This window comes from Oncorhynchus mykiss, chromosome 6, assembly GCF_057628025.1.
Source record: "Oncorhynchus mykiss isolate SJ-2025 chromosome 6, ASM5762802v1, whole genome shotgun sequence".
Lineage (NCBI taxonomy): Eukaryota > Metazoa > Chordata > Actinopteri > Salmoniformes > Salmonidae > Oncorhynchus > Oncorhynchus mykiss.
This window is the reverse complement of record NC_143027.1, coordinates 12129736-12155847: the sequence shown is the minus strand read 5'-3', so window position 1 is coordinate 12155847 and position 26112 is coordinate 12129736. Positions and strand designations below refer to the sequence as shown.

The window sequence follows — 26112 nt, the reverse complement described above, 5'->3', positions numbered from 1 at the left end:
AAGGCATAGATTAAATATTTGGTTTAGAAACACTCTGCCCGATACTTGTGTGGCATCTAGTTTCTAGAAAACCACTACCAATATGTGTGTCTTGTGTCTGGCCCACACTATTAGAATATTGAATACATTGGAGTGAAGTGTAAATTCTAGGAATTACCGAGAGGGGGCGCTGTTGCACATTATGAAAGCTTTGGCTGTGTGTGTAGTGACTATATGGTAGTGAGAGCTTGTTTTCTTTCAAAATGTGGGACTGCTGCACCTTCCCCGATGTTCGTCCCTTGATCGTCATATACGGGTAATTGAGCCTAACTAAATTGATGTCAGACTACCTGATGTAAATTATCATGTTTTTTTTTTTATCTTAATACAAATAACATATCTACTGAAGTTGGATTAGTGGTCTCATCAAGAAGAAAGAAATTAATTATTTTTTTACAAAAGTTTATTAAACTCAAAAGAATAACTAGACAAAATGGTTACAATCATTCAGGATATTCATACAATATCTATAGACGATCATGCCCAACAAACTGTAAAGACAAAGGAGAAACTAGATTTACAAATAGAGAATAAAACACATTCAAATGAGTAATATTGCACTTTGTTTCTGAAACATTTTAGATCCACTTTCCCATTGTTAGCATTTTGATTCCTCACTTACCACTGGACTACACTGACTACACCAAACAACGGACTGTAGAATCGACCAACCTGAAACAGATTTAAGCTTATTCATTTTTCTTTTAACTTGATACAGATTCCCTAAGATAAAAATCAAAGCAACAACAACAACAAAAAAATAATAAGTGAGAGGGATTTTATCTTAGAATATCAATCTATTCCACTTGTTAGCTGATTCATTCTCAGTGGGGGAGGGAAGGTTGCTGATCCACAGCTGTTCCATGAAGCTGAGAGGTGAGTAGAACTTAACTAAATGGGGTTGTCTGACTGCCAAGACATCAATACCCTAGTACATTATCTAGCCAAGCCATCAATACCCTAGTACATTATCTAGCCAAGCCATCAATACCCTAGTACATTATCTAGCCAAACCATCAATACCCTAGTACATTATCTAGCCAAGCCATCAATACCCTAGTACATTATCTAGCCAAGCCATCAATACCCTAGTACATTATCTAGCCAAGACATCAATACCCTAGTACATTATCTAGCCAAGCCATCAATACCCTAGTACATTATCTAGCCAAGCCATCAATACCCTAGTACATTATCTAGCCAAGCCATCAATACCCTAGTACATTATCTAGCCAAGCCATCAATACCCTAGTACATTATCTAGCCAAGCCATCAATACCCTAGTACATTATCTAGCCAAGCCATCAATACCCTAGTACATTATCTAGCCAAGCCATCAATACCCTAGTACATTATCTAGCCAAGCCATCAATACCCTAGTACATTATCTAGCCAAGCCATCAATACCCTAGTACATTATCTAGCCAAGCCATCATTACCCTAGTACATTATCTAGCCAAGCCATCAATACCCTAGTACATTATCTAGCCAAACCATCAATACCCTAGTACATTATCTAGCCAAGCCATCATTACCCTAGTACATTATCTAGCCAAGCCATCAGTAAAGACATTCAGACAAATGCACAATGAAAAAGGCTCGTCCAGGGATCCTCATTTCTTTCTTCCCTTTTTGTTCCTTTGACAAACTTAAAATGACTAATACATACAGACACAGAAAAGAGAAAAAAAAAGAGTAAGGTTGTAAATTGTTTAGACATTGGATAATGAAGCATCATAATTAGGTCAGATCTGTGTCAAGGCCACTAAGATAAGATCACTTGAATTCCTAGTTTGTTGTTACTGTAAGCAGTATCCTTATATTTTCTAGCTGGATCTTAACAGAGCACAAAAACATAACATACACACTTGTGTCAACTAATTCAAAACTGTAAACTTTTTTTTAAAGTCTCTAATCTTAGAAGATGAAATAATGCATTCATGTCCATCACAACACTGCTTGACTACATTTCTCATCAGAAAGTATTTTGTGTTACCAGACTTTTTACAGACCTCCCACCATCAATGCTAGTTTGTTTGTGTTTATTATCAAAAAGTGCCTGTTTAAGATGATGCCAGAGCCCTGGTCTAGCTGGTCTAGGTGTTGAATGAGTTTGAAAACCAATGTATTACTCATATCAACCTACCACTATTTGTTCTGGCCAGTTTGAGTGGAGCTTTAGCAACATCTAACATAGTGGAGGCTGGTGGGAGGAACTATAGGAGGGGCTTATTGTAATGGCTGGAATGGAATAAAAGGAACAGGGTCAAACATGTGGTTTCTATATGTTTGACACCCTTCCATTAATTCCAGCCATTACAACGAGCCCATCCTCCTATAGCTCCTCCCACCAGCCTCCATTATTCCCCAGCAGTTTGCCAGCCTGGGTTTGCATCTGCCCCATTTTTAGAAGCAGATCATACCATGTACTCTTACTTTTTTAGATATATAATTCTAGCATTTCAGTCTTCACTGGTCTGGAAAATGAAGTGGTTGGTGAATGAAGTCGGCAAGTGAAGTATGGACAAAAAGGGAATGTTGTTGGTCTTCGGAAGCTACCTTGCTGCTCTGTGTATTCCTCTTCTCTCTTGTTTTGGTAATATACTATTTTAAAATATGAGAAATCCTCCTTTTACTATTTCAAACAGTGCAATTAAAACATCTTGGGTTTTTTTGCCAAGTGAGAAGACCACCTATTACAGTGTTTTTTTGCCAGTATGTAAGCCTGCGTCGCTCTGTGCTGTGAGTAGAGGGACGGGGACACTGAGGATGGGCATTCTAATATGTTCCACACGCACGCATACTCATACACACACTGACAAGTCTCTGCATCTAATGCTCTACTTGAGTGGTAAGTGCTGGCCTGAGGCTCCTCTACTCCAGAACACAGTGCAACATAAACACAAAGCAACATATGATTGGATCGAAGGCATTCTAAGTTGTGAACTAAATCAAAAGACAGAATCTAGTAGAGTAAAAAGGAAGCCAACTGAGGAGACATTGAAAAATAGCTTTTGAATGGAGAGTGTGCTGCTGCTTTCAAGTCCTGTCTACACGTCATTAAGGAAATGTGACCAAGAAAAATAACATCTTAAAACAGATTAAACAAGGTCAGTGCATTGTTTCTGTCCTTTTCAGTCTTGCGTTCCCCCAAGTATCTATGTTCTCTGCGTTGTTCGAAGTTGTGCGGATAAGGAGTCTAGGCGTTAAGCCTGCAGTCTCTTTCGTCCAGCATGTTACTAGGCTGAAAAAAACATAAGGGATAATTGTTTCTTCTTCAAAACAGAACTACACAACTTAAGCCAAGAATAACATGTGCAAAATTCTCTCATGAGACAGGAGGGTAGTCTCTCTGCGGCTGAGCTCTTCAGACAGGAGGAGGGTAGTCTCTCTGCTGCTGAGCTCTTCAGACAGGAGGAGGGTAGTCTCTCTGCGGCTGAGCTCTTCAGACAGGAGGAGGGTAGTCTCTCTGCTGCTGAGCTCTTCAGACAGGAGGAGGGTAGTCTCTCTGCTGCTGAGCTCTTCAGACAGGAGGAGGGTAGTCTCTCTGCTGCTGAGCTCTTCAGACAGGAGGAGGGTAGTCTCTCTGCGGCTGAGCTCTTCAGACAGGAGGAGGGTAGTCTCTCTGCTGCTCAGCTCTTCAGACAGGTGGAGGGTAGTCTCTCTGCTGCTGAGCTCTTCAGACAGGAGGAGGGTAGTCTCTCTGCTGCTGAGCTCTTCAGACAGGAGGAGGGTAGTCTCTCTGCTGCTCAGCTCTTCAGACAGGAGGAGGGTAGTCTCTCTGCTGCTCAGCTCTTCAGACAGGTGGAGTGTAGTCTCTCTGCTGCTGAGCTCTTCAGACAGGAGGAGGGTAGTCTCTCTGCTGCTGAGCTCTTCAGACAGGAAGAAGGTAGTCTCTCTGCTGCTGAGCTCTTCAGACAGGAGGAGGGTAGTCTCTCTGCTGCTGAGCTCTTCAGACAGGAGGAGGGTAGTCTCTCTGCTGCTGAGCTCTTCAGACAGGAGGAGGGTATTCTCTCTGCTGCTGAGCTTTTTAGACAGGAGGAGGGTAGTCTCTCTGCTGCTGAGCTCTTCAGACAGGAGGAGGGTAGTCTCTCTGCTGCTGAGCTCTTCAGACAGGAGGAGGGTAGTCTCTCTGCTGCTGAGCTCTTCAGACAGGAAGAAGGTAGTCTATCTGCTGCTCAGCTCTTCAGACAGGAAGAAGGTAGTCTATCTGCTGCTGAGCTCTCCAGACAGGAAGAAGGTAGTCTCTCTGCTGCTGAGCTCTTCAGACAGGAAGAAGGTAGTCTCTCTGCTGCTCAGCTCTTCAGACAGGAAGAAGGTAGTCTCTCTGCTGCTCAGCTCTTCAGACAGGTGGAGGGTAGTCTCTCTGCTGCTGAGCTCTTCAGACAGGAAGAAGGTAGTCTATCTGCTGCTCAGCTCTTCAGACAGGAAGAAGGTAGTCTCTCTGCTGCTTAGCTCTCCAGACAGTGGTGCTTATATTGTTTTCTCTTCTTCCTGTTTCTTCTTTTTTTTCTGCTCAGATTTCGACATGACAGGTCTGCTCTGTGTGAGAGCCATGTCTGTATGCCATGGTTACAGAAGAAAGCAGGATATTAAGAGCTATAGGCAAACAGGGCCTTGGCACGGCATCATCACTCCACCAAGGCTGTCTCCACTACAGGGGTTTCTTTTTACACAGGTCAGGTGTGTGTTTGTCTAGCCGTGCCTCGGCCAGGCAGGCTGCCAGGAAGTCTTCCTGTACTGACTCCCTGTGCCTCTCTCTGTGGGAGGGGCTTCATTCAACCGTGGTATCATCCATGTTTGTTTCTTTGTTTTGTTTTCTCTCAACATCGACGGCGGCATGCGAACGCTGTCGCTGGGGGGGATAAAACAAAAACAGAGCCGACTAGAAACGCCCGAAACATCTCCGGGCGGGGCTCTGAGTTTCCTTCAGCGTGATGGACAGGTGTCAGATCTCCTCTCCTCTGTCCGGCTGGCTTGATCAGGATTGGGATCAACCTGGCGGAAGTGAAGGAAACACTGCTTTAATGACTGGAACGGCACCTCTCGGGCTACCAGACTTGAATATGTTCACTAAGTGCAGTGTGTAAAATAGTTAGTCTTAGTAGTGGGTGTACGTTTTGCTGATGCGTACCTCAGAGTAGAGAGGAGGGGGCTGGAAGCGGAACTCCTGGATGTAGGCAAAGAGTGATCCCTCCAACTGATCCCTGGCTGAGGTCACCTCCAGGCTCCGTCTCTGCTCCTCTGTCATGATCTCGGCATAGCTTGGTGGGGCTTCAGGGCGCTCTGGCAGGGTCATGCCTAGCCAGCTCATGGTCATGCTGCACTGGCTGCTGACACTGGAGGTGCGGCTGCCGACGGGGTGCAGCGGGATGGTGCCGATGATCAGTGGCAGGTTCAGAGACAGGTTCATGGCTCCGGGGATGTCCACGTACACCTGGAGAGGGTGAGCAGCACACAACAGAGGGTAAGTACTGTAGCTCCACCTTCACTGAACAACACACCTGTGTGATCTACAGTGTTAGACTCCCTCTGTATCTCATGTGGGTGTTCCACTGATGCAAGGGAATGCCTGAAGCAGTCTGACAGGGTATAGAGGTCATTAGCACCTCTAAGACAACTGTCACCACAGATATTCTAGACTCATCCTCTTAACTGCATATGGAGAGAACACCTGGTACAATGACAATGTCTTTGCCAAAGCTACCTAGGTCACAGCGGAAAACTTAAGAGAGCTTTCTAGGAACTCAAGAAACCTTTGGAAATGTGCCTAATACCAATGTGATATGTGGCCCATAACAGTGTCTTGACATTTTACATCACTCCATATTTACATGTTCAGATTTACCTCAACGTGACTGAGTCTGTTCACAATTGTCACCACCACATTGGAGATGAGTAATTGGATAGAGAAAGAGAAGGTGAGAGGGAAAAAGAAGTTGAGATGGAGAGAGAGAAGTTGAGAGGGAGAGAGAGAAGATGAGAGGGAGAAAGACAATTGGAGGGAGAAAGAAGTTGAGGGAGAGAAAGAGAAAATGAGAGGGAGAAAGAGAATGTGAGCAGGAGAAAGAGAAGGTGAGAGGGAGAGAGAAGTTGAGAGGGAGAAAGAGAAGGTGTGAGGGAGAAAGAGGAGGTGAGAGGGAGAAAGAGAAAGAGAATGTGAGAGGGAGAATGAGAATGTGAGAGGGAGAAAGAGAATGTGAGAGAGAGAAAGAGAAGGTGAGAGGGAGAAAGAGAAAGAGAATGTGAGCAGGAGAAAGAGAATGTGAGCAGGAGAAAGAGAAGGTGAGAGAGAGAAAGAGAATGTGAGAGAGAGAAAGAGAAGGTGAGAGAGAGAAAGAGAATGTGAGAGAGAGAAAGAGAAGGTGAGAGGGAGAAAGAGAAGGTGAGAGGGAGAAAGAGAATGTGAGAGGGAGAAAGAGAAGGTGAGAGAGAGAAAGAGAAGGTGAGAGGGAGAAAGAGAATGTGAGCAGGAGAAAGAGAATGTGAGCAGGAGAAAGAGAAGGTGAGAGAGAGAAAGAGAATGTGAGAGAGAGAAAGAGAAGGTGAGAGGGAGAAAGAGAATGTGAGAGAGAGAAAGAGAAGGTCAGAGGGAGAAGGAGGTCAAAGGGAGAAGGAGGAAGAGAGGGTCTGCCCAGGTCAGTAGCTGTACTCACCATGAGAGAATACTCCACTCGGATGATGCTGCAGTTCAAGATGGAGGGAGAGACGGGGGGGATCTTCAGCATTTTGCCACTCCACGTCTCCGTCTTGCCCGAGGACAGCGACTCCCCTCGGAGGTTGGCCACCAGCTGTTTGACCTCCTTCAGTTTACCTTTGGCTTTGAAGGTCTGTGTTTGGTAAATGGCTGCCTTTGGCACGACCATGCGAGAGGAACAATTTTCGATCTCGGCAAAGATCTGAATTGACTCTCCTGCAAAGACAAGAAAGAAGGGGTTTAGTTAAATCGGTCCAAAGATCCTTTGATTGAGATGTCATCATCAAACATAATACGGCAGTCATCTATAGTCATTTACCTACAAGAGCGACAAATGACTAATCAATTCGAGTGACAGAGTCAGGGTGTTCTCCTCACCTGGGGTATATCCCTTCCTTTCGATTTTGGCACTTAAGGAGATTGGACCTGAGGTGCAGAACCAGCAGCATAAAGTCTTGTCTTTCGTACCTGCCTGGGGTGACTGTGAAACAGACAGGGAAAACAATGGAATGTAAGAGCTTGAGAATCAGGCTTCCTTGTTCCTTTTCTCAATCTTCCCCGGGGGGATCCACAGCACCTGAGGCCCGTCACTCAAAAACATGGAGAAAAACATTTTTTCTTTCCATAAACCCGGAAGACATGTTTAGGCAGTAGAGGTCATCACCATACTAAGTGGCTGTCACAGAACATTAAAGATCAATTCACCCTCGACTGTCACCTCTATACATGACCAACAAGACCGCTTTGTTTGAACCATGTTTTGAATGTGTTGATTTCTCTACTTTACCAACTGATCATAACATAATCTCTGATAGGTTTTATTTTAAAATATATAAATATTTACCCTTTATTTAACTAGGCAAGTCAGTTAAGAACAAATTCTTATTTACAACGACGGCCTACCACAGGCCAAACCCAGAATCGAACCAGGGACTGTAGTGACGCCTCGTGCACTAAGATGCAGTGCCTTCGACCGCTGCGCCACTTGGGAGCGAATGAGGGGTTTTTCACAAGACATGTCCACTGGTGTCCTCTGTGCTATGGGTTTGGGGTCCACTAGTAAAACAAAAAATGTGTGACTAGCACATTCTGCCACAGAATGGCATTTGCTAATTCTTTCTATATCTAGGCAACACCTGTAACTAAGCACTTGTCATACTTCCACATTTAAGTCTCTCTCTTGGCTGCCAATGGAAATAGATCTCTGCTGCCCACTGAAACATTGAACAAGACCCTAAAAGTTTACAACGCACAAACATACAGACACTGTACAGCAGACAGATCCGTGAGCTCACCAGGAGTAAAGGAGTGTTTATGTCGATGTGTTCAAACACTGTAAATTCTTTCTTGGTCTTCATGGGCAGAAACCATGGCCTGTGTAGCTCGGCCTTCACCCAGTAACGCACGCTGCCATGCTTCCCTTCCAACGAGGTAGCCAGAGGTCTGTGAGAGATAAGAGAGGGGACAGAGAGAGACAAGGAGGTACAAAAACAGGTCATTTTTGGACAACATAAAGCCAGCCTCTAGTGCAATCTTCAACTAAGGAAAGACATAAAGATGTTAAATAGAAAGGTTTTTCCTTTAAGTCAGTTTTTTGATAAGTTAGGTGTATATCCTCACGTCTGTGGAAGCTCAAGGCTGAATGCATACTCGTGTCTTCCTGAATGGATAGTGGTGAGTCCTTCTTCTGAGTTGTCCTCATCTGAAACAACAGAAGAACAATACTCCAACACATGTATACCATACCTGGGAAATATGCAGTATGACACCTACGTATTACAACACAGATATAACACACTGATAAAACCCAATAACACCACAGGAGAGAGCACAATATAACTATTAATATCATTATTGGACACCAGGAAGGCACTGAAAGGTCGGTAATATGAGAATGATGAGAGAAAAATTTTAAAATGTGAAATGATGATCTCTGCAATTAAAGATCTTTCTAGAAACATATTTAGTTATCTAGCAAAAACCTTAAAGTCCCGAACAATAACACTGACACATTGTGTAAGTCAGTATTGAAAGAGAGAACATATATAATATATATTGTTTAAAAAAAGCCCCAATTATGAACTGTAAAATATATAATCTAATTCTTATTACTCTGAAAGTATGGAGTATTCTTCCTTATGTAGTGTAATATGGAGAGATGACTTTGGTGTTCTGTAATTAATTATGTAGTGTAATATGGAGAGATGAGTTTGGTGTTCTGTAATTAATTATGTAGTGTAATATGGAGAGATGAGTTTGGTGTTCTGTAATTAATTACACATTATATGATCAGTACGAAAATATATCTTGCTGTGTGCTATTTGAAAGCAACGCGCTTTAGAGCGGGATCTCGGTTTCCTCTAGCTCAGCAATCCTCCCAGCCTTAGCAACAGCGGAGTCGTGGTAAACAACTGCCGAGCTGTCACTCAAAAGCAGACTGAAGCAGGAGAAGACCGGCCTAAACCGGAGCGAGCAGCTTCCCCAACCCGGCTCTCTCATTAAGCATTCACTGTGCGGCATTCAGTCAGTGGTTCACTATCAGGGACAACCCCCTCAAGATCTGAAGCGTGTAAATTACTGCAGCATGGACCAGGGATTGTAAGAGACAGGAAAGAGGAATGAAAAAGATGACAGACAAAGAAGCAATTCAATTAATTAAACCTTTATTAAGCGCCACTGTGATCCATAAACTACATACATTATTTTAATAAAGCCACAGAAGGAAGGCATTGACCATTTCAAGAAACCGAATCAAACTATTCAACAATTGATATAAAACATTAACAACATATGCATACATTATTCCCCATACAGAGACAGATCAAATACATTATTTTCACCATCAAGAAACAAATTACAGCCTGTAAACTAATTTCAAATGCAATTATGCATGTACAGACAATACCCAGGAGCAGCCAATAAGTGTTTGGGCTACACTGTAGCCTACAAAATGAAATACCTCATGGCAAGCATTTCCACTCCATATTCAATTAAGCTACTTAAATTCTCAGACTGACTTTTCTATCCAATCAGCTGAAAGATCTACTACGTACATTAGCAACAGACTAACAAACATTTTCTACTGCTTAGGACCACCGAGTTTCAGTGGTGTAAATTGAAAGTGAACAAAAACAGGGCTACATTTATCATCCGCGGATAGGCCATAGTGTTGTGCATTCAGATAGGCCTGGTAATTGTACAACTTCTAGTTCATAGCCAAGTGCAGGACTTAATGCACCATTCATTTGACATCTGAATGTTGCTTATATTAGGCTACATAGTAGCACTAAACACTAGACATGCCTACACATTAAGGAATAAAATAAATGGAACGAATGCTATTTTTCTTTTTATGCAACTTTGTAAACCTTGTGCTGGCAGGTCGGAAAAATTGCAGGTTTCTCTGTCACTTTCCGCAAAAGCATTAGGTCATTGGAAGACACATGAGCACTTCAGCCAATCAACGGAGAGAAAGCACAGTCCCTTAAACCCCCACACATCCAGTTTCTGAACAGGATTGAACCGCTTTGAACAATGGGTGGAAACTTAAGAAAAGCTTAATTGTTAAACATGACAAGATCGCTCGATAAAAACGTTTTTTTTTTAGTAAAACTACAAATATGTAAACGGAGACTGCTATGTACCTCAATGTACTGTGTTGATTAAACGTTGTAATTTATATCATTGTTATAATAGGGTACAATGAAGGAAGGATAGAGACCACTGTCATTCAGTCTGCAGCTCAGACAGTGCTAATTTAATAGATTGTATTAATCATGTAGGCCTTTTCAAGCACAGGTTAATTCTAAAGTATCATGATAAAATAAATTCCCATATCTTAAATGATTTTATTGAAGAACATCCTACTGTAGTTTTAAATGTCTCGAGGATAATTTGACCTGCAATACATGCATGTGCCCATATGCATGTGTTATAGCCAGTAATAAACCAAATAAAATGGTGTTGTGATTGTGATGCTGGTTCACAGATCGTCCCCAATCTTTATCTGTTATGCATTCAATTGTGTTCATTATTAGCCAGTCTGTAACGTATAACGGTAGGTTGACAGCACATCAGCATCCTCTGTGAGGATCCTCAAGACCCACAATGACTAGTCTACACAGAGCATCTCAGGAAAAAAAAAAGGTGATTTCTTTAGCTACAAATATGGTTGTATTAGGCTATCTTACCTCTTTCATGTCCAATTAGGATGTCTCTATGGTTTAGATATTCCACTTCTTCTGTGTAATTTTGCGTATAGGCAGTGTTAGATCCAGCATTTCGGGATTCAGTCCAACGAACTTTTGCAAATCCCTTTGCTTGAATTTTAAGAGATTTCACACGGATTTCTCCGGTGACTTCGATGATAACCCTACCTGAGACGGAATCCCCGCTTGCGAAAACGGGGACATTGCTGTCATTGAGACAGTCGTAGCTTACGGTGAAGCTCTTTACCTTTCCTAGCACCATGGTGGAAAAATATCTACCTACAAATAAAAATCTATGAAAAATAATCTCATAAGAAAAAATGCACTATTCTAACACTGATCAATATCTTTGCCCTGCAAAAGCAGTGGGCATGATCAGTGCATTCTTTGACAACAGTTCATTGAGATGTGAAGGCTAATAACAGCAGTAGGTGCTGCTATCGTCCGCCCTTCCGCGCGTTGGTCTCTAGTCAAAGACAAGGAACTTTCGTCGCTCAGCTCACTTTAAGCGAGGATTTTGTGAAAAACAACCTATAGAGCATGCGCAGAACTTTATCTGCCCTCTCTTTCCGCCTAATGAAACAAGGAAGAGAGCTGAGGCAGTGAGCCAAATAACAAGTTTGGTTAAACAGCTGATAGTATTGCAATAGCAGGCAAGCATCCAGTGTAAATAATTCGAGTTTAATGTTCACCCTATAAAAAAATGTGATTAGGTTGATTAAATAACCTTTTACCAAACAAACCTGTCACTATGTTGGTAGGCCTATAATACAATACTGGCCTAGCCTACTCCCTCATATAGGCTAATTAATGTAAAATCCGGAGTATGTGTATATGACAAACCTATTGTTTATTAATACATCTTACACATGACATAGTCTAGGCTACAGCACATCTTAGTAACGTCATACGCTATTATGTAGGGACTACACCTGTGCACAACTAAATCTATGAATAGGCCTAAACCTGTCGCTATGGACTCGACAGCGTTTCAAATTTAACAATTTGATCACATTAAAATCGAAATAATAGCTAAAATAATAGCGACGGGCTTGGTTTGAGTCTGGTGATCTGGTGGCGTTGCAGACTTTGACGCACGAGACGCCATCTCGTGGATATCGTTGTCAATGGGTGCAAGCTCGCAGACATGACAGGACACCTGTTGCATGTTGGTTACATATACCAATTTCAAGAGGTCGAGGTGGCACAATGCATATTTATAAAATCCCTAACAAATAAATAACATAAGCACGGATAATTAAAGTAAAATTCTAAATGATGGAGGCGCCGACCATGATTATACTGCCAGGAAAAAATATTGTTAATCTTGTTAATACTGAAAACGAGTGGTCATACCTGAACGAATGCTGTATAAATAAGCAGATCGCCAATCGCGATACAATCAATGTATGATTATGATCATCATGAATGGTACCATGTTGCTGTCATGAATACAGTCTCGTGGAAAAGTAGACCTCTGTCTCCATCTTCTGTTTAAGGGAAGTCAACATATTATGAGCTGCTCCATATCGCATATTACCCCTTTTTTTTCTTGCAGAACACATTTTGAGCAACTGGGCCACCATAGGTACTTTAGCAACTGGAAGTGGTGAACGTGTGGTTAACTACTCGAACAGGTGAAAGTATGTTTTTAATTATCTTTTTTAATTCTTAATTATTATTTCCCCCTCAAACATACACGGTACAATATTTTAATAATCTGATTTCTAAATTATAAAATCATTTTAGTTTGTCATACATACGAGCTACATCATTGGTATGGATGCAATGTAGCTAATATGCTAGCCAGCTAGAACTATTATATCTATATGACTGAGTTAGCTAGGCAACGACATTCGATGCTTTCTTTTGAACCAAGTTAATCGACGGACACTGTTTATTTCGGTAGTTAGCTAGCTAGATCTACAATTATCTAATGCCCACTACCCTTTATGCCGTGTTGTATTAACGTTACACGTTGAAACGGTGTTAACCAACTAGCTAGTTAGCAGACATATTACTCGCACAACGTTGAAACCCAGTTGGTTAACTAATTTAGCTACCCAACGTTAGTTGGCTAAACTGAAGAGAAGTGCTAGTGCGGGACAGGTAAGCCAGCAACAAGCTAGCCAGCTGTCCTTGTGAGTGACATGATAATGTCATGTAAGTTAGCTAACTGACGTTAGCTACTAGCAATAAACTCATTTGCATCCAGCTAGCTAGCCAGTCACTGAAGCCAGACTCAAGTGTTACGACTTTGCTTACTCACCATAAGGTAGGGTCATAGCTACAGGTTATATGCCAGATAATGTGATATAATCAAATATTTTTGGTGTCCCATTACTGGGCGTTTACAGGAAGGTTCCATACAAACCGTCGCCATAGATTTTTCAACTAATATAGCCTGTTGGCGACAGTGGTGGAAAAAGTACCCAATTGTCATGTTGAGTAAAAGTAAAGATACCTTCAACTTCTTTGGATCGGTGTCCCTTCCACGGGATAGTTGAGCTAACGTAGGCTAATGCGATTAGCATGAGGTTGTAAGTAACAAGAACATTTGCCAGGACATAGACATATCTGTTATTGTCAGAAAGCTTAAATTCTTGTTAGATTAAACTGCACTGTCCAATTTATAGTAGCTATTATAGTGAAAGAATACCATGCTATTGTTTTTTATTTTTTAAATGTGTTTTATTTTAAATTTATTTAACTAGGCAAGTTAGTTAAAAACAAATTCTTATTTTCAATGACAGCCTAGGAACAGTGGGTTAACTGCCTTGTTCAGGGGCAGAACAACGGATTTTTACCTTGTCAGCGCGAGGATTCGATCTTGCAAACTTTCGGTTACTAGTCCAACGCTCTAACCACTAGGCTACCTGCCGCCTCGCCCCGCTTGAGGAGAGTGCACAATTTTGAACGTTAAAAGTTGTTAATAAACAAATTAGGCACATTTGGGCAGTCTTGGTACAACATTTTGAACAGAAATACAATGGTTCATTGGATCAGTCTAAAACTTTGTACATACACTACATCTAGTGGCCAAAATCGTGCGTTTCAAAGATGATGGTACAAAAGAATGCTTTTTTTCCCCCTTTGTATTATCTTTTACCAGATCTATCGTGTGTTATTATCCTACATTCCACAAACTTCAAAGTGTTTCCTTTCAAATGGTACCAAGATTATGCACATCCTTGCTTCAGGGCCTGAGCTACAGGCAGTTAGATTTGGGGAAAGTCATTTTAGGCAAAATTTTAAAATGGGGCGGATCCTTGAATAGAAAATTACTAAAGTGAAAATCACCCAGTAAAATACTACTTGAGTAAATGTCTAAAAGTATTTGGTTTTAAAAAGTATCAAAAGTAAAACTATTTCCAATTCCTTATATTAAGCAAACCAGACAGCCCCTGGCTATCTGTAAGACCATTTTCTTGTTTTTTTAAAAATGTATTTATCTCCAACACTTGGACATCATTTACAACTGAAGCATTTGTGTTTAGTGAGTCCGCCAGATCAGAGACAGTAGGGATGACCAAGGATGTTCTCTTGATAAATGTGTGAATTTGTCAATTTACCTGTCCTGCTAAGCATTCCAAATGTATGGAGTAAAAAGTACAATATTTTCTTTAGGAATCAAGTGAAGTAAAAGTTGTCAAAAAATATAAATAGTAAAGTACAGATACCCCCAAAAACTACTTAAGTACTACTTAAAAGTATTTTTACTTAATACTTTACGCCACTGCATGGTGATACTTTCTTGATTCTGTGAAAAAAGTATCTTAAAAATGTGAGTTTCCATTTGCAAAAACTCAAAGATATTAAATCCATGTTTTGTACCAGAGAAGGAGGTTCCTTGCCATCTTAGCTGCCAGGCATCTAGCATTTCCCAGCATCTTTGCAGGAACTAGTCTTGTAGATGACAGTGCAACCGGAACTAAGATCTACACACATGCAAGAGGCATATTTCGTTTTGATACAAAATATACAGTCGTGGCCAAACATTTTGAGAATGACACAAATATTCATTTTCACAAAGTTTGCTGCTTCAGTGTCTTTAGATATTTTTGTCAGATATTACTATTTTTTTTATTTATTTATTTATTTATTTCACCTTTATTTAACCAGGTAGGCAAGTTGAGAACAAGTTCTCATTTACAATTGCGACCTGGCCAAGATAAAGCAAAGCAGTTCGACACATACAACGACACAGAGTTACACATGGAGTAAAACAAACATACAGTCAATAATACAGTATAAACAAGTCTATATACGATGTGAGCAAATGAGGTGAGATAAGGGAGGTAAAGGCAAAAAGGCCATGGTGGCAAAGTAAATACAATATAGCAAGTAAAACACTGGAATGGTAGATTTGCAAAGTAGAAATAAAAATAATGGGGTGCAAAGGAGCTAAATAAATAAATAAAATACAGTAGGGAAAGAGGTAGTTGTTTGGGCTAAATTATAGGTGGGCTATGTACAGGTGCAGTAATCTGTGAGCTGCTCTGACAGTTGGTGCTTAAAGCTAGTGAGGGAGATAAGTGTTTCCAGTTTCAGAGATTTTTGTAGTTCGTTCCAGTCATTGGCAGCAGAGAACTGGAAGGAGAGGCGGCCAAAGAAATAATTGGTTTTGGGGATGACTAGAGAGATATACCTGCTGGAGCGTGTGCTACAGGTGGGAGATGCAATGGTGACCAGCGAGCTGAGATAAGGGGGGACTTTACCTAGCAGGGTCTTGTAGATGACATGGAGCCAGTGGGATTGGCGACGAGTATGAAGCGAGGGCCAGCCAACGAGAGCGTACAGGTCGCAATGGTGGGTAGTATATGGGGCTTTGGTGACAAAACGGATTGCACTGTGATAGACTGCATCCAATTTGTTGAGTAGGGTATTGGAGGCTATTTTGTAAATGACCGCCAAAGTCGAGGATTGGTAGGATGGTCAGTTTTACAAGGGTATGTTTGGCAGCATGAGTGAAGGATGCTTCGTTGCGAAATAGGAAGCCAATTTTAGATTTAACTTTGGATTGGAGATGTTTGATATGGGTCTGGAAGGAGAGTTTACAGTCTAACCAGACACCGAAGTATTTGTAGTTGTCCACGTATTCTAAGTCAGAGCCGTCCAGAGTAGTAATGTTGGACAGGCGTGTAGGTATAGGTAGCGATCGGTTGAAGAGCATGCATTTAGTTTTACTTGTATTTAAGAGCAATTGGAGGCTACGGAAGGAGAGTTATGGCATTGAAGCTTGCCTGGAGGGTTGTTAACAGTGTCCAAAGAAGGGCCAGAAGTATACAGAATGGTGTCGTCTGCGTAGAGGTGGATCAGAGACTCACCAGCAGCAAGAGCGACCTCATTGATATATACAGAGAAGAGAGTCGGTCCAAGAATTGAACCCTGTGGCACCCCCATAGAGACTGCCAGAGGTCCGGACAGCAGACCCTCCGATTTGACACACTGAACTCTATCAGAGAAGTAGTTGGTGAACCAGGCGAGGCAATCATTTGAGAAACCAAGGCTGTCGAGTCTGCCGATGAGGATGTGGTGATTGACAGAGTCGAAAGCCTTGGCCAGATCAATGAATACGGCTGCACAGTAATGTTTCTTATCGATGGCGGTTAAGATATCATTTAGGACCTTGAGCGTGGCTGAGGTGCACCCATGACCAGCTCTGAAACCAGATTGCATAGCAGAGAAGGTATGGTGAGATTCGAAATGGTCGGTAATCTGTTTGTTGACTTGGCTTTCGAAGACCTTAGAAAGGCATGGTAGGATAGATATAGTAGGATAGATATAGGTCTGTAGCAGTTTGGGTCAAGAGTGTCACCCCCTTTGAAGAGGGGGATGACCGCAGCAGCTTTCCAATCTTTGGGAATCTCAGACGACACGAAAGAGAGGTTGAACAGGCTAGTAATAGGGGTGGCAACAATTTTGGCAGATCATTTTAGAAAGAAAGGGTCCAGATTGTCTAGCCCTGCTGATTTGTAGGGGTCCACATTTTGCAGCTCATTCAGAACATCAGCTGAGCAGATTTGGGAGAAGGAGAAATGGGGAAGGCTTGGGCGAGTTGTTGTGGGGGGTGCAGTGCTGTTGACCGGGGTAGGAGTAGCCAGGTGGAAAGCATGGCCAGCCGTAGAAAAATGCTTATTGAAATTCTCAATTATGGTGGATTTATCAGTGGTGACAGTGTTTCCTATCTTCAGTGCAGTGGGCAGCTGGGAGGAGGTGTTCTTATTCTCCATGGACTTTACAGTGTCCCAGAACTTTTTTGAGTTAGTGTTGCAGGAAGCAAATTTCTGCTTGAAAAAGCTAGCCTTGGCTTTTCTAACTGCCTGTGTATAATGGTTTCTAGCTTCCCTGAACAGCTGCATATCACGGGGGCTGTTCGATGCTAATGCAGAACGCCATAGGATGTTTTTGTGTTGGTTAAGGGCAGTCAGGTCTGGGGAGAACCAAGGGCTATATCTGTTCCTGGTTCTAAATTTCTTGAATGGGGCATGTTTATTTAAGATGGTTAGGAAGGCATTTTTAAAAAATATCCAGGCATCCTCTACTGACGGGATGAGATCAATATCCTTCCAGGATACCCCGGCCAGGTCGATTAGAAAGGCCTGCTCGCTGGAGTGTTTCAGGGAGCGTTTTACAGTGATGAGTGGAGGTCGTTTGACCGCTGACCCATTACGGATGCAGGCAATGAGGCAGTGATCGCTGAGATCTTGGTTGAAAACAGCAGAGGTCAAGTTGGTTAGGAGGATATCTATGAGGGTGCCCGTGTTTAAGGCTTTGGGGAGGTACCTGGTAGGTTCATTGATAATTTGTGAGGTTGAGGGCATCAAGTTTAGATTGTAGGATGGCTGGGGTGTTAAGCATGTTCCAGTTTAGGTCGCCTAGCAGCACAAGCTCTGAAGATAGATGGGGGGGCAATCAGTTCACATATGGTGTCCAGAGCACAGCTGGGGGCAGAGGGTGGTCTATAGCAGGCGGCAACGGTGAGAGACTTGTTTTTAGAGAGGTTGATTTTTAAAAGTAGAAGTTCAAATTGTTTGGGTACAGACCTGGATAGTAGCCTGCAGAGTTCTGTCCTATCTTTGCAGTAGATTGCAACACCGCCCCCTTTGGCAGTTCTATCTTGTCTGAAAATGTTGTATTTTGGAATTAAAATGTCTGAATTTTTGGTGGTCTTCCTAAACCAGGATTCAGACACAGCTAGAACATCCGGGTTGGCAGTGTGTGCTAAAGCAGTGAATAAAACAAACTTAGGGAGGAGGCTTCTAATGTTAACATGCATGAAACCAAGGCTATTACGGTTACAGAAGTCGTCAAAAGAGAGCGCCTGGGGAATAGGAGTGGAGCTAGGCACTGCAGGGCCTGGATTCACCTCTACATTGCCAGAGGAACAGAGTAGGAGTAGAATAAGGGTGCGGCTAAAAGCAATAAGAATTGGTCGTCTAGAACGTCTGGAACAGAGAGTAAAAGGAGGTTTCTGGGGGCGATAAAATAGCATCAAGGTATAATGTACAGACAAAGGTAAGGTAGGATGTGAATACAGTGGAGGTAAACCTAGGTATTGAGTGATGAAGAGAGAGATATTGTCTCTAGAAACATCACTGAAACCAGGAGATGTCATTGCATGTGTGGGTGGTGGAACTAATAGGTTGGATAAGGTATAATGAGCAGGACTAGAGGCTCTACAGTGAAATAAGCCAATAAACACTAACCAGAACAGCAATGGACAAGGCATATTGACATTAAGGAGAGGCATGCTCAGTCGAGTGATCAAAAGGGTCCAGTGAGTGGAGAGGTTGGTTGGGGGTCACAGCGATTTAGACAGCTAAATTTGGTAGCAAGCTAGCATAGGAGCAAGCTAGCATAGGATGGAGGTCTGTTATTAGCCAACTCTTGCGTTCCGTCAGTAGATTAGTGGGTTTCCGTGTGGTAGAGGGGATTAATCCAAATCACATAAAAACAATAGATATAGTTATAGAGGCCCAAGAAGAAAAATAAATAAATAAATAAAAATAATGGTATACTGAAGTATATTTACAAGCATTTCATAAGTGTCAAAGGCTTTTATTGACAATTACATGAAGTTGATGCAAAGAGTCATTATTTGCAGTGTTGATCCTTCTTTTTCAAGACTTCTGCAATCCGCCCTGGCATGCTGTCAATTAACTTCTGGGCCACATCCTGACTGATGGTAGCCCATTGTTGCATAATCGATGCTTGGAGTTTGTCAGAATTTGTGGGTTTTTGTTTGTCCACCCGCCTCTTGAGGATAGACCACAAGTTCTCAATGGTTAAGGTCTGGGGAGTTTTCTGGCCATGGACCCAAAATATTGATGTTTTGTTCCCCGAGCCACTTAGTTATCACTTTTGCCTTATGGCAAGGTGCTCCATCATGCTGGAAAAGGCATTGTTCATCACCAAACTGTTCCTGGATGGTTGGAAGTAGTTGCTCTCGGAGGATGTGTTGGTACGATTCTTTATTCATGGCTGTGTTGTGAGTGAGCCCACTCCCTTGGCTGAGAAGCAACCCCATACATGAATGGTCTCCGGATGCTTTAATGTTGGCATGACACAGGACTGATGGTAGCGCTCACCTTGTCTTCTCCCTGGACAAGCTTTTTTCCGGAAGCCCCAAACAATCGGAAAGGGGATTCATCAGAGAAAATGACTTTACCCCAGTCCTTAGCAGTCTAATCCCTGTACCTTTTGCAAAATATTAGTCTGTTCCTGATGTTATATCTGGAGAGAAGTGGCCTCTTTGCTGCCTTTGACACCAGGCCATCCTCAAAGTCTTTGCCTTACTGTGCATGCAGATGCTCTCACACCTGCCTGCTGCCATTCCTGAGCAAGCTCTGTACTGGTGGTGCCCCGATCCCGCAGCTGAATCAACTTTAGGAGACAGTCCTGGCGCTTGCTGGACATTCTTGGGCACCCTGAAGCCTTCTTCACAACAATTGAACCGCTCTCCTTGAAGTTCTTGATGATCTGATAAATGGTTGATTTAGGTGCAATCTTACTGGCAGCAATATCCTTGCCTGTGAAGCCCTTTTTGTGCAAAGCAATGATGACGGCACGTGTTTCCTTGCAGGTAACCATGATTGACAGAGGACCAAGCACCACTCTCCTTTTGAAGCTTCCAGTCTATTATTCGAACTCAATCAGCATGACAGAGGGATCTCCAGCCTTGTCCTCGTCAACACTCACCTGTGTTAACGAGAGAATCACTGACATGATGTCAGCTGGTCCTTTTGCGGCAGGGCTGAAATGCAGTGGAAATGTTTTTGGGGGATTCAGTTCATTTGCATGGCAAAGAGGGACTTTGCAATTAATTGCAATTGATCTGATCACTCTTCATAACATTCTGGAGTATATGCAAATTGTCATCGTACTGAGGCAGCAGACTTTGTGAAAATTAATATTTGTGTCATTCTCAAACTATTTGGCTACGACGGTACATGTAATATCTTTCTGAGTTTTTGTAAAAACCACCTACAACTGGAAACAGACATTTCTAAGATATTTTCTTTGTTTTCGATTCGGTGAAAAAAGTATCAGCAAGAACAGGCTATTAGTTGAGAAATCTATGGCGGTTTTTATGGGACTTCCCTGTAACGCCCAGTAATGGACACCAAAAGGATCTGCTTGTATCACATTATCTGGCATGCCATTTGTAGCTAACTCCTACTAGGCTACACAGCAAAAGTACATTTTTTTTCATTAAAGATCAGACATAGGCAGTGTAGCTTATTGTAGAACCAGGCATTCACATTTGTGTCCGTTTTCCATATTGTTGTTTTTTGATTTATTGCTGGAGTTGTACTGGAGAAGTTTAGATTTGAATGGTTTTGTCGCTAAGCAGGTGCCTAATTTGACGTGCATGTTTTCTTCCCGTGTGTATCTTATTGGGTTTAGGTTGTGCACAGGTCAGCAGATGGCGTCAGCAATGATCTCCGTCCACACCACAGCCTCTCGCTTTGCCCTGCTCCAGGTCGACTCTGATTCCGACTCCGATTCAGAGTCAGGAAGGACTAAAGGCGCCCGGGACTCTGGAAAGACTCGGCCCGGGAAGACAACCAGTGGGAAATCCACTGCAAGCAACGACAAGAAGAAGGAAAAGCGTAAGAAGAAGAAAGAGCAGCAACAGAGCGAGGCCAATGAGGTGATTGGCAGAGGCATTTCAACTCCCTAGTCAACACCAATTTCTGGTGTTTCCATTGTCGGTTCTCAAAGGTTTCACTTTCACTAATTTACCTGAGCTTGAGGACTGATAATGACTCCTGTCTCCTGTCCCCAGTTAAGAAATCTTGCCTTTAAGAAGCTCCCTCAGAAGTCCTCTGCCCCGCCCCCCTCCCTGTCTCTGCAGGGTGTGGCCAATGAGCTGCTCCATCCCGCAGCAGGGGACCAAGCCATGCCCCCGGAAGGCTGGCAGCAATGGAAGCAAAGGGACAACCAGGTAGAACCCGACAGACACCCCATCACTAAGAACAGAGCCCTGTCCAGAAACAACCTATCCCCCCAGACCCTTGTTGAGATCTGAGAGGATTGAATAGTTGTTATAAATATGGTCCTGCTATATTACTAATACATTTTATTCATTTAGCAGACACTCTTATCAAGAGAGACTTACAAGAGCAATTAGGGTTAAGCCTAGCCCAAGGGCACATTGGTATATTTTAACTGCTAGGCTACATATTCTTCCCCCCCCCCCAAAAAAAACAGATCTATATTGATTGCTTAGTCCTTAACGGATAGGGGTTGTTTCTGAACAGGGCCCATGATAACACCTGACATGGGCATGAGTATTGCTCATGGGTGTTCCCCTTTCCTGATAGTCCCCATCTGATCTATCCTTTATTTTTGTCTTTGTTTCTGCCAAATGCAGTTGACGAGTGAGCTTTATGAGGCCGACCTGGAGAAGGCACTGATGATGAGTAAACTGGAGTTTGAGCAGCATAAACAGGTACCACACTGCCCCCATCGCAGCACGCTGTTACAAAACATCTATTTGACAAAAATCTGAACCATGGAGAGAGGGGAGATTAATGAATGTTCCATATAAGCAGATGCTGTTCTTTTAAATTGCCTCCTGTCAGGATGATGATGGTACAGACACTCCCTCTCCCAAGTCCCGAGGAGCAGCAGTAGGGAAGAAGGACAAGAAGAAGAACCAGCAGGGAAAAGACAAGAAGATGACGGTCTCTCTGAAGGACTTCCAGGCGGAGGGGGGTGAGACCACCAGTGGCAGAGAGCTATACTTATGTTAACATTGAGCACTGCCCAACGTCATCAATACTGTGCCATCATAGCAGTAGCACTACTTGCTTAGCAATCCACCTCGAGCAGGTGCTGCGTAGATATGCCATACATATCTCACTGTTTTCTCAGTTGTCCCACTCATCTTATTATTCTGTTTTCTTTTATGACGTTCATGGGTTGCATGTTTAATCACACTATTGTTTGGAATGTTTGTTATGGAACTGATGCCCGACTGTCAGTGAGTGCTGGTGAAAGTTTCATCAAGTGCATTACATTGGCCTGGAAATACAATGAAATTCAAAAGGACACAAATAATTAGTAGGAAAACCTTTTGTCATAATATTGATGTCACCAGATTGACTTCAGTATAACGTTCACTAGCTAGGATTGAGGGGAAGCCACCTGATTTTGGCTAGCCAATGTTAGCATTGCTAGATATTTTTGACGAACTTTGCTAGCTGATGACAACATTGCCATCATTGTAAAGTAAAATTGACGACATGATCATGTTGGCAAAGTTGGATCCTATTAAATATTTTACTTCTTTAGCAATGTTATCGTATTTCAAGGCACTATTTTGTAATTTAGATGAAACCGTAGACTAGGTTTATGCACCACTGCAGCGCAGCAAGTAGAGGTTGGCTTGACAACGTTCATAACAATGGCATGACGGAGGTGCAACCTATGAATACTTGACATAAAAACAATTCATTAATACTTGACATGTTGTATTCGACTTAAAAAACATGATTCTCCTTTCCAGATCAGAGTAAGAAGCAGGAAAAAGAGGTGAGGAAAAACGTTGTTTTACTCTTGTTGGGCTTACAGTGCTTCGACAGTTTAAACCCTGTCATGTGAGGATGAATGTGATGGAATGGTGGTGATATGACGTGAACTAGCGCAAATTGTGTATGATTCATAATTCAAATTCTGAATCCATTGATGACATCACTCTCTAGGAGCCCAAACCACCCGCACCTCCAGAAGACAAGTTCTTCAACAAGCTTGAGGATGACGTTAGCAAAATCGTACAGCAGGAAAAAAGACGTGAGCAGTTTTCTAACAGCACTGGCCTCGAGGTCACGACTTCAACAGAGCATGAACCGGTAAGGCCGACTGCAAATCTGTTTCGTGTAAAAAAATAATTAAAAAAATTCGCAAATCGACCTTTGAGTGACTGCTGGTAAGACCATGGAGGTCAGTGTAACTTATCTCTCAGAGCCTAACTGTGACTCCCATCACACCTCTCAGGACCCTCGAACTGAGCAGCTAAAGGACGATCTGGAGAAGAAAGACCAAGAAATTGACAAGTTAAAGAAGGTCATTTCACAATGGGAGGTGAGTCATTGTAGGGATACTGGTACTAGGCTTTAATGGAGAATGCCTAAAATACAAAGGACAGAATACTGCCATCAGCCATTAACATTTGGTGTAAATCTATGTGTGTATGAATCTATGTGGCCCCCATGGGCTCCGCTCCTGATCTCAATCCTCAGGTGAAATACAAAGAAGTGAAAGCCAGAAACTCCCAGCTCCTGAAGATGCTGCAGCAGGGAGAGAGTGAGTACAGCTACTGCACTCCTAATTCAGTCTGACTCTACTGTAATCCATTACTGATGCATTAGGTAGGCCTTCACGTTCTCATTCACTTATTCTCTCCCTTTCTCCACAGTGAAAGATAAAGCCGAGATCCTACTGCAGGTGGAAGAGCTTCTAAATATCAAAGAGGAGTTGTCTTCACAGGTGTGTGTGTGTGTGTCTCAAACCTTTCAACTTGCCATGCAAGGCAAACGACCTCGTTAAAATACCTTTATTTCACTCTCCAGGTGACATCACTACATGCCTCACTGGAACAAGAGAAGTCGAAAGTGAAAGGTTTACAAACAGATCAGCCAAAACACCATCAGGTAGAACGGCACATTACATACTCATCACACTTGCAAGTGGCACTTAATACAACACATATTTAGTTTAAAGCTGCAATATGTAGTGTTTTGGGCGACTTGACTAAATTCACATAGAAATGGGTGTTATAGATCTGTCGTGGAAATGACAGAAATTGGTTATTAGAAAAGCACAAACATAACATTTTCCATCACATGTCATTCTCATTGAAAGCAAGTCTAAGAAGCGGTACGGTACATCTGTTTTATGTGTGCTATTTCTATGCTTCCTGTTCTGAAGTTTTATTTTTGTCTTTTACTTTCGGTTTTGTACAGCAGCTTCAAACAGCTGAAACAACAATATTTTTGGTTAAGGAGAATATATTACACAGCGGTTTAGATGGTACAATATTTCTCTACACTATACTTACTTGTTTTGTTGCAAATTATTCACATTTTTGCAACCAGGAAATGGCGGAGCGATTTTTAACATAGTGCCTCTAACTGTCGCTGCCTGATTTTAAAATCAGCAGCTCTCGCCTGGTTCTGAGAGAGGAGTTAGGGCTACAGTGTTTGTTTGTTTTACTGTTCAACCTGTGTAAAGCCGTGAGTCAAGTGTGTGTGCTCCCCTCTTAGATCAGCCAGGAAGTCACCCCTAGGAAGATTACCAAGGTAACAGTGCAGCTGCAGCAGTCCTCACTCTCCAGAACGGGACACTACTAGACTGACACAAAACTGAACCATTCACTCAGTCCAACTCACTACCATAAGTCTCCATGCTAACTAGTGTAGTTCAGTTGAAGGATGTTAGTTTGGTAACAACTTACAAGCCGGTCTTATCATATCATGAAATGCTGAATCTCTTGAGCGGTCTTAAGCCTTTGTAGACGGTCAAGACCCTGACAAGCTAACCACCAAACTACTGATGTAAGACACTGTACTCATTCCATACTTCCTGGTCTCCTCTGATTGGCAGGGAAACAGGAAGGGGAAAAAGGGTCCAGAGTCCGATCTATGAAGACCGCAGAAGGAAGAACATTGACTGCAAAAACAAACTAAGCCACTCCTATTCTTCAGGGTCTCCTTGTTTGTACTGTTATTCTCTACTGTCTTCATGCGTTATGCATGACTCGTATTACCACACACCAACTCCTGGATGTGTTGAACTGCAGAAGTCATGAAAAGGCTTTTAATAAACGCTCTGATAAAGATACATTTCAAGTTGACTGACGTCATCGCATTTTTTTTTCTGGTATGATGCCAAATGACAGGTGTGAAATTAGTTTTTTTCCCCTTTCACTGCAAGGTAAATAAATGACTTTTCCAGTGTAAAATCATGTCTCATTGTGGTTTTATTACTTCTATGTGCTAATGGTAGGCTACACCACAAGATGCTATATTTCTCCTATTTTTTTATGCTAATGAGAGGTAGCATGTTTTAGTGTACCCTCATCTTGTGGTTTCATGACAAATTACACTATATATACAAAAGTACATGAACACCCCTTCAAATGAGTGGATTTGGCTATTTCAGCCACTGTTTCTGGCAGGTGTATACAATTGAGCACATAACCATGCAATCTCCATAGACAAACATTGGCAGTGGAATGGCCTTACTGAAGAGCTCAGTGATTTTCAACGTGGCACTGTCATAGTTTGTCAAATTTCTGCCCTGCTAGAGCTGCCTTGGTCAACTGTAAGTTATTGTGAAGTGGAAATGTCTAGGAGCAACAACGGCTCAGCGGTGAAGTGGTAGGTGACACAAGCTCATAGAATGGGACCACTTAAGCGGGTAAAAATAGTCTATCCTCTGTTGCACTCACTACCACGTTCCAAACTACCTCTGGTAGCAACATCCGCACAAGAACAGTTCGTCGGGAGCTTCATGAAATGGGGTTCCATGGCCGAGCAGCCACACACAAGCCTAATCACCATGCGGAATGCCAAGCATCGGCTGGAGTGGTGTAAAGCTTGACGCCATTGGACTCTGGAGCAGTGTAAACGCGTTTTCTGACAAGTCCGACAGACAAAT

General features: G+C 42.5%; 2 protein-coding genes across 7 annotated transcripts; one reads left to right on the top strand and one right to left on the bottom strand.

Annotated features, from left to right (window-relative positions):
• Window positions 1-717: 717 nt before the first annotated feature.
• On the bottom strand, window positions 718-12450 carry LOC110525277 (arrestin domain-containing protein 3). The gene is made up of 7 exons (XM_036979420.2): window positions 10927-12450; window positions 8357-8438; window positions 8032-8179; window positions 7115-7217; window positions 6696-6952; window positions 5174-5476; window positions 718-5037 (listed from the first exon to the last, which is right to left on the bottom strand). The coding sequence occupies exons 1-7, from the start codon at window positions 11204-11206 to the stop codon at window positions 4969-4971; spliced, it is 1242 nt and encodes a 413-aa protein (XP_036835315.1). The 5' UTR covers window positions 11207-12450; the 3' UTR covers window positions 718-4968.
• gkap1 (G kinase anchoring protein 1) lies at window positions 12345-25414 on the top strand. 6 transcript variants are annotated; one of them, XM_090237022.1, is made up of 12 exons: window positions 12345-12581; window positions 20854-21100; window positions 21305-21394; window positions 21824-21901; window positions 22035-22167; window positions 22961-22986; window positions 23157-23303; window positions 23449-23535; window positions 23694-23757; window positions 23870-23940; window positions 24024-24104; window positions 25057-25414. In XM_090237022.1, exons 2-12 carry the CDS (start codon window positions 20873-20875, stop codon window positions 25096-25098), a joined length of 1047 nt encoding a protein of 348 aa, XP_090093148.1. In that variant the 5' UTR covers window positions 12345-12581; window positions 20854-20872; the 3' UTR covers window positions 25099-25414. The 6 variants fall into 6 exon arrangements, with proteins under 6 accessions (XP_090093148.1, XP_090093146.1, XP_021460953.1 ...); XM_090237020.1 differs by having other exon boundaries at window positions 21236-21394; XM_021605278.3 differs by having other exon boundaries at window positions 21236-21394; window positions 24717-25414.
• The last annotated feature ends 698 nt before the right edge of the window (window positions 25415-26112 follow it).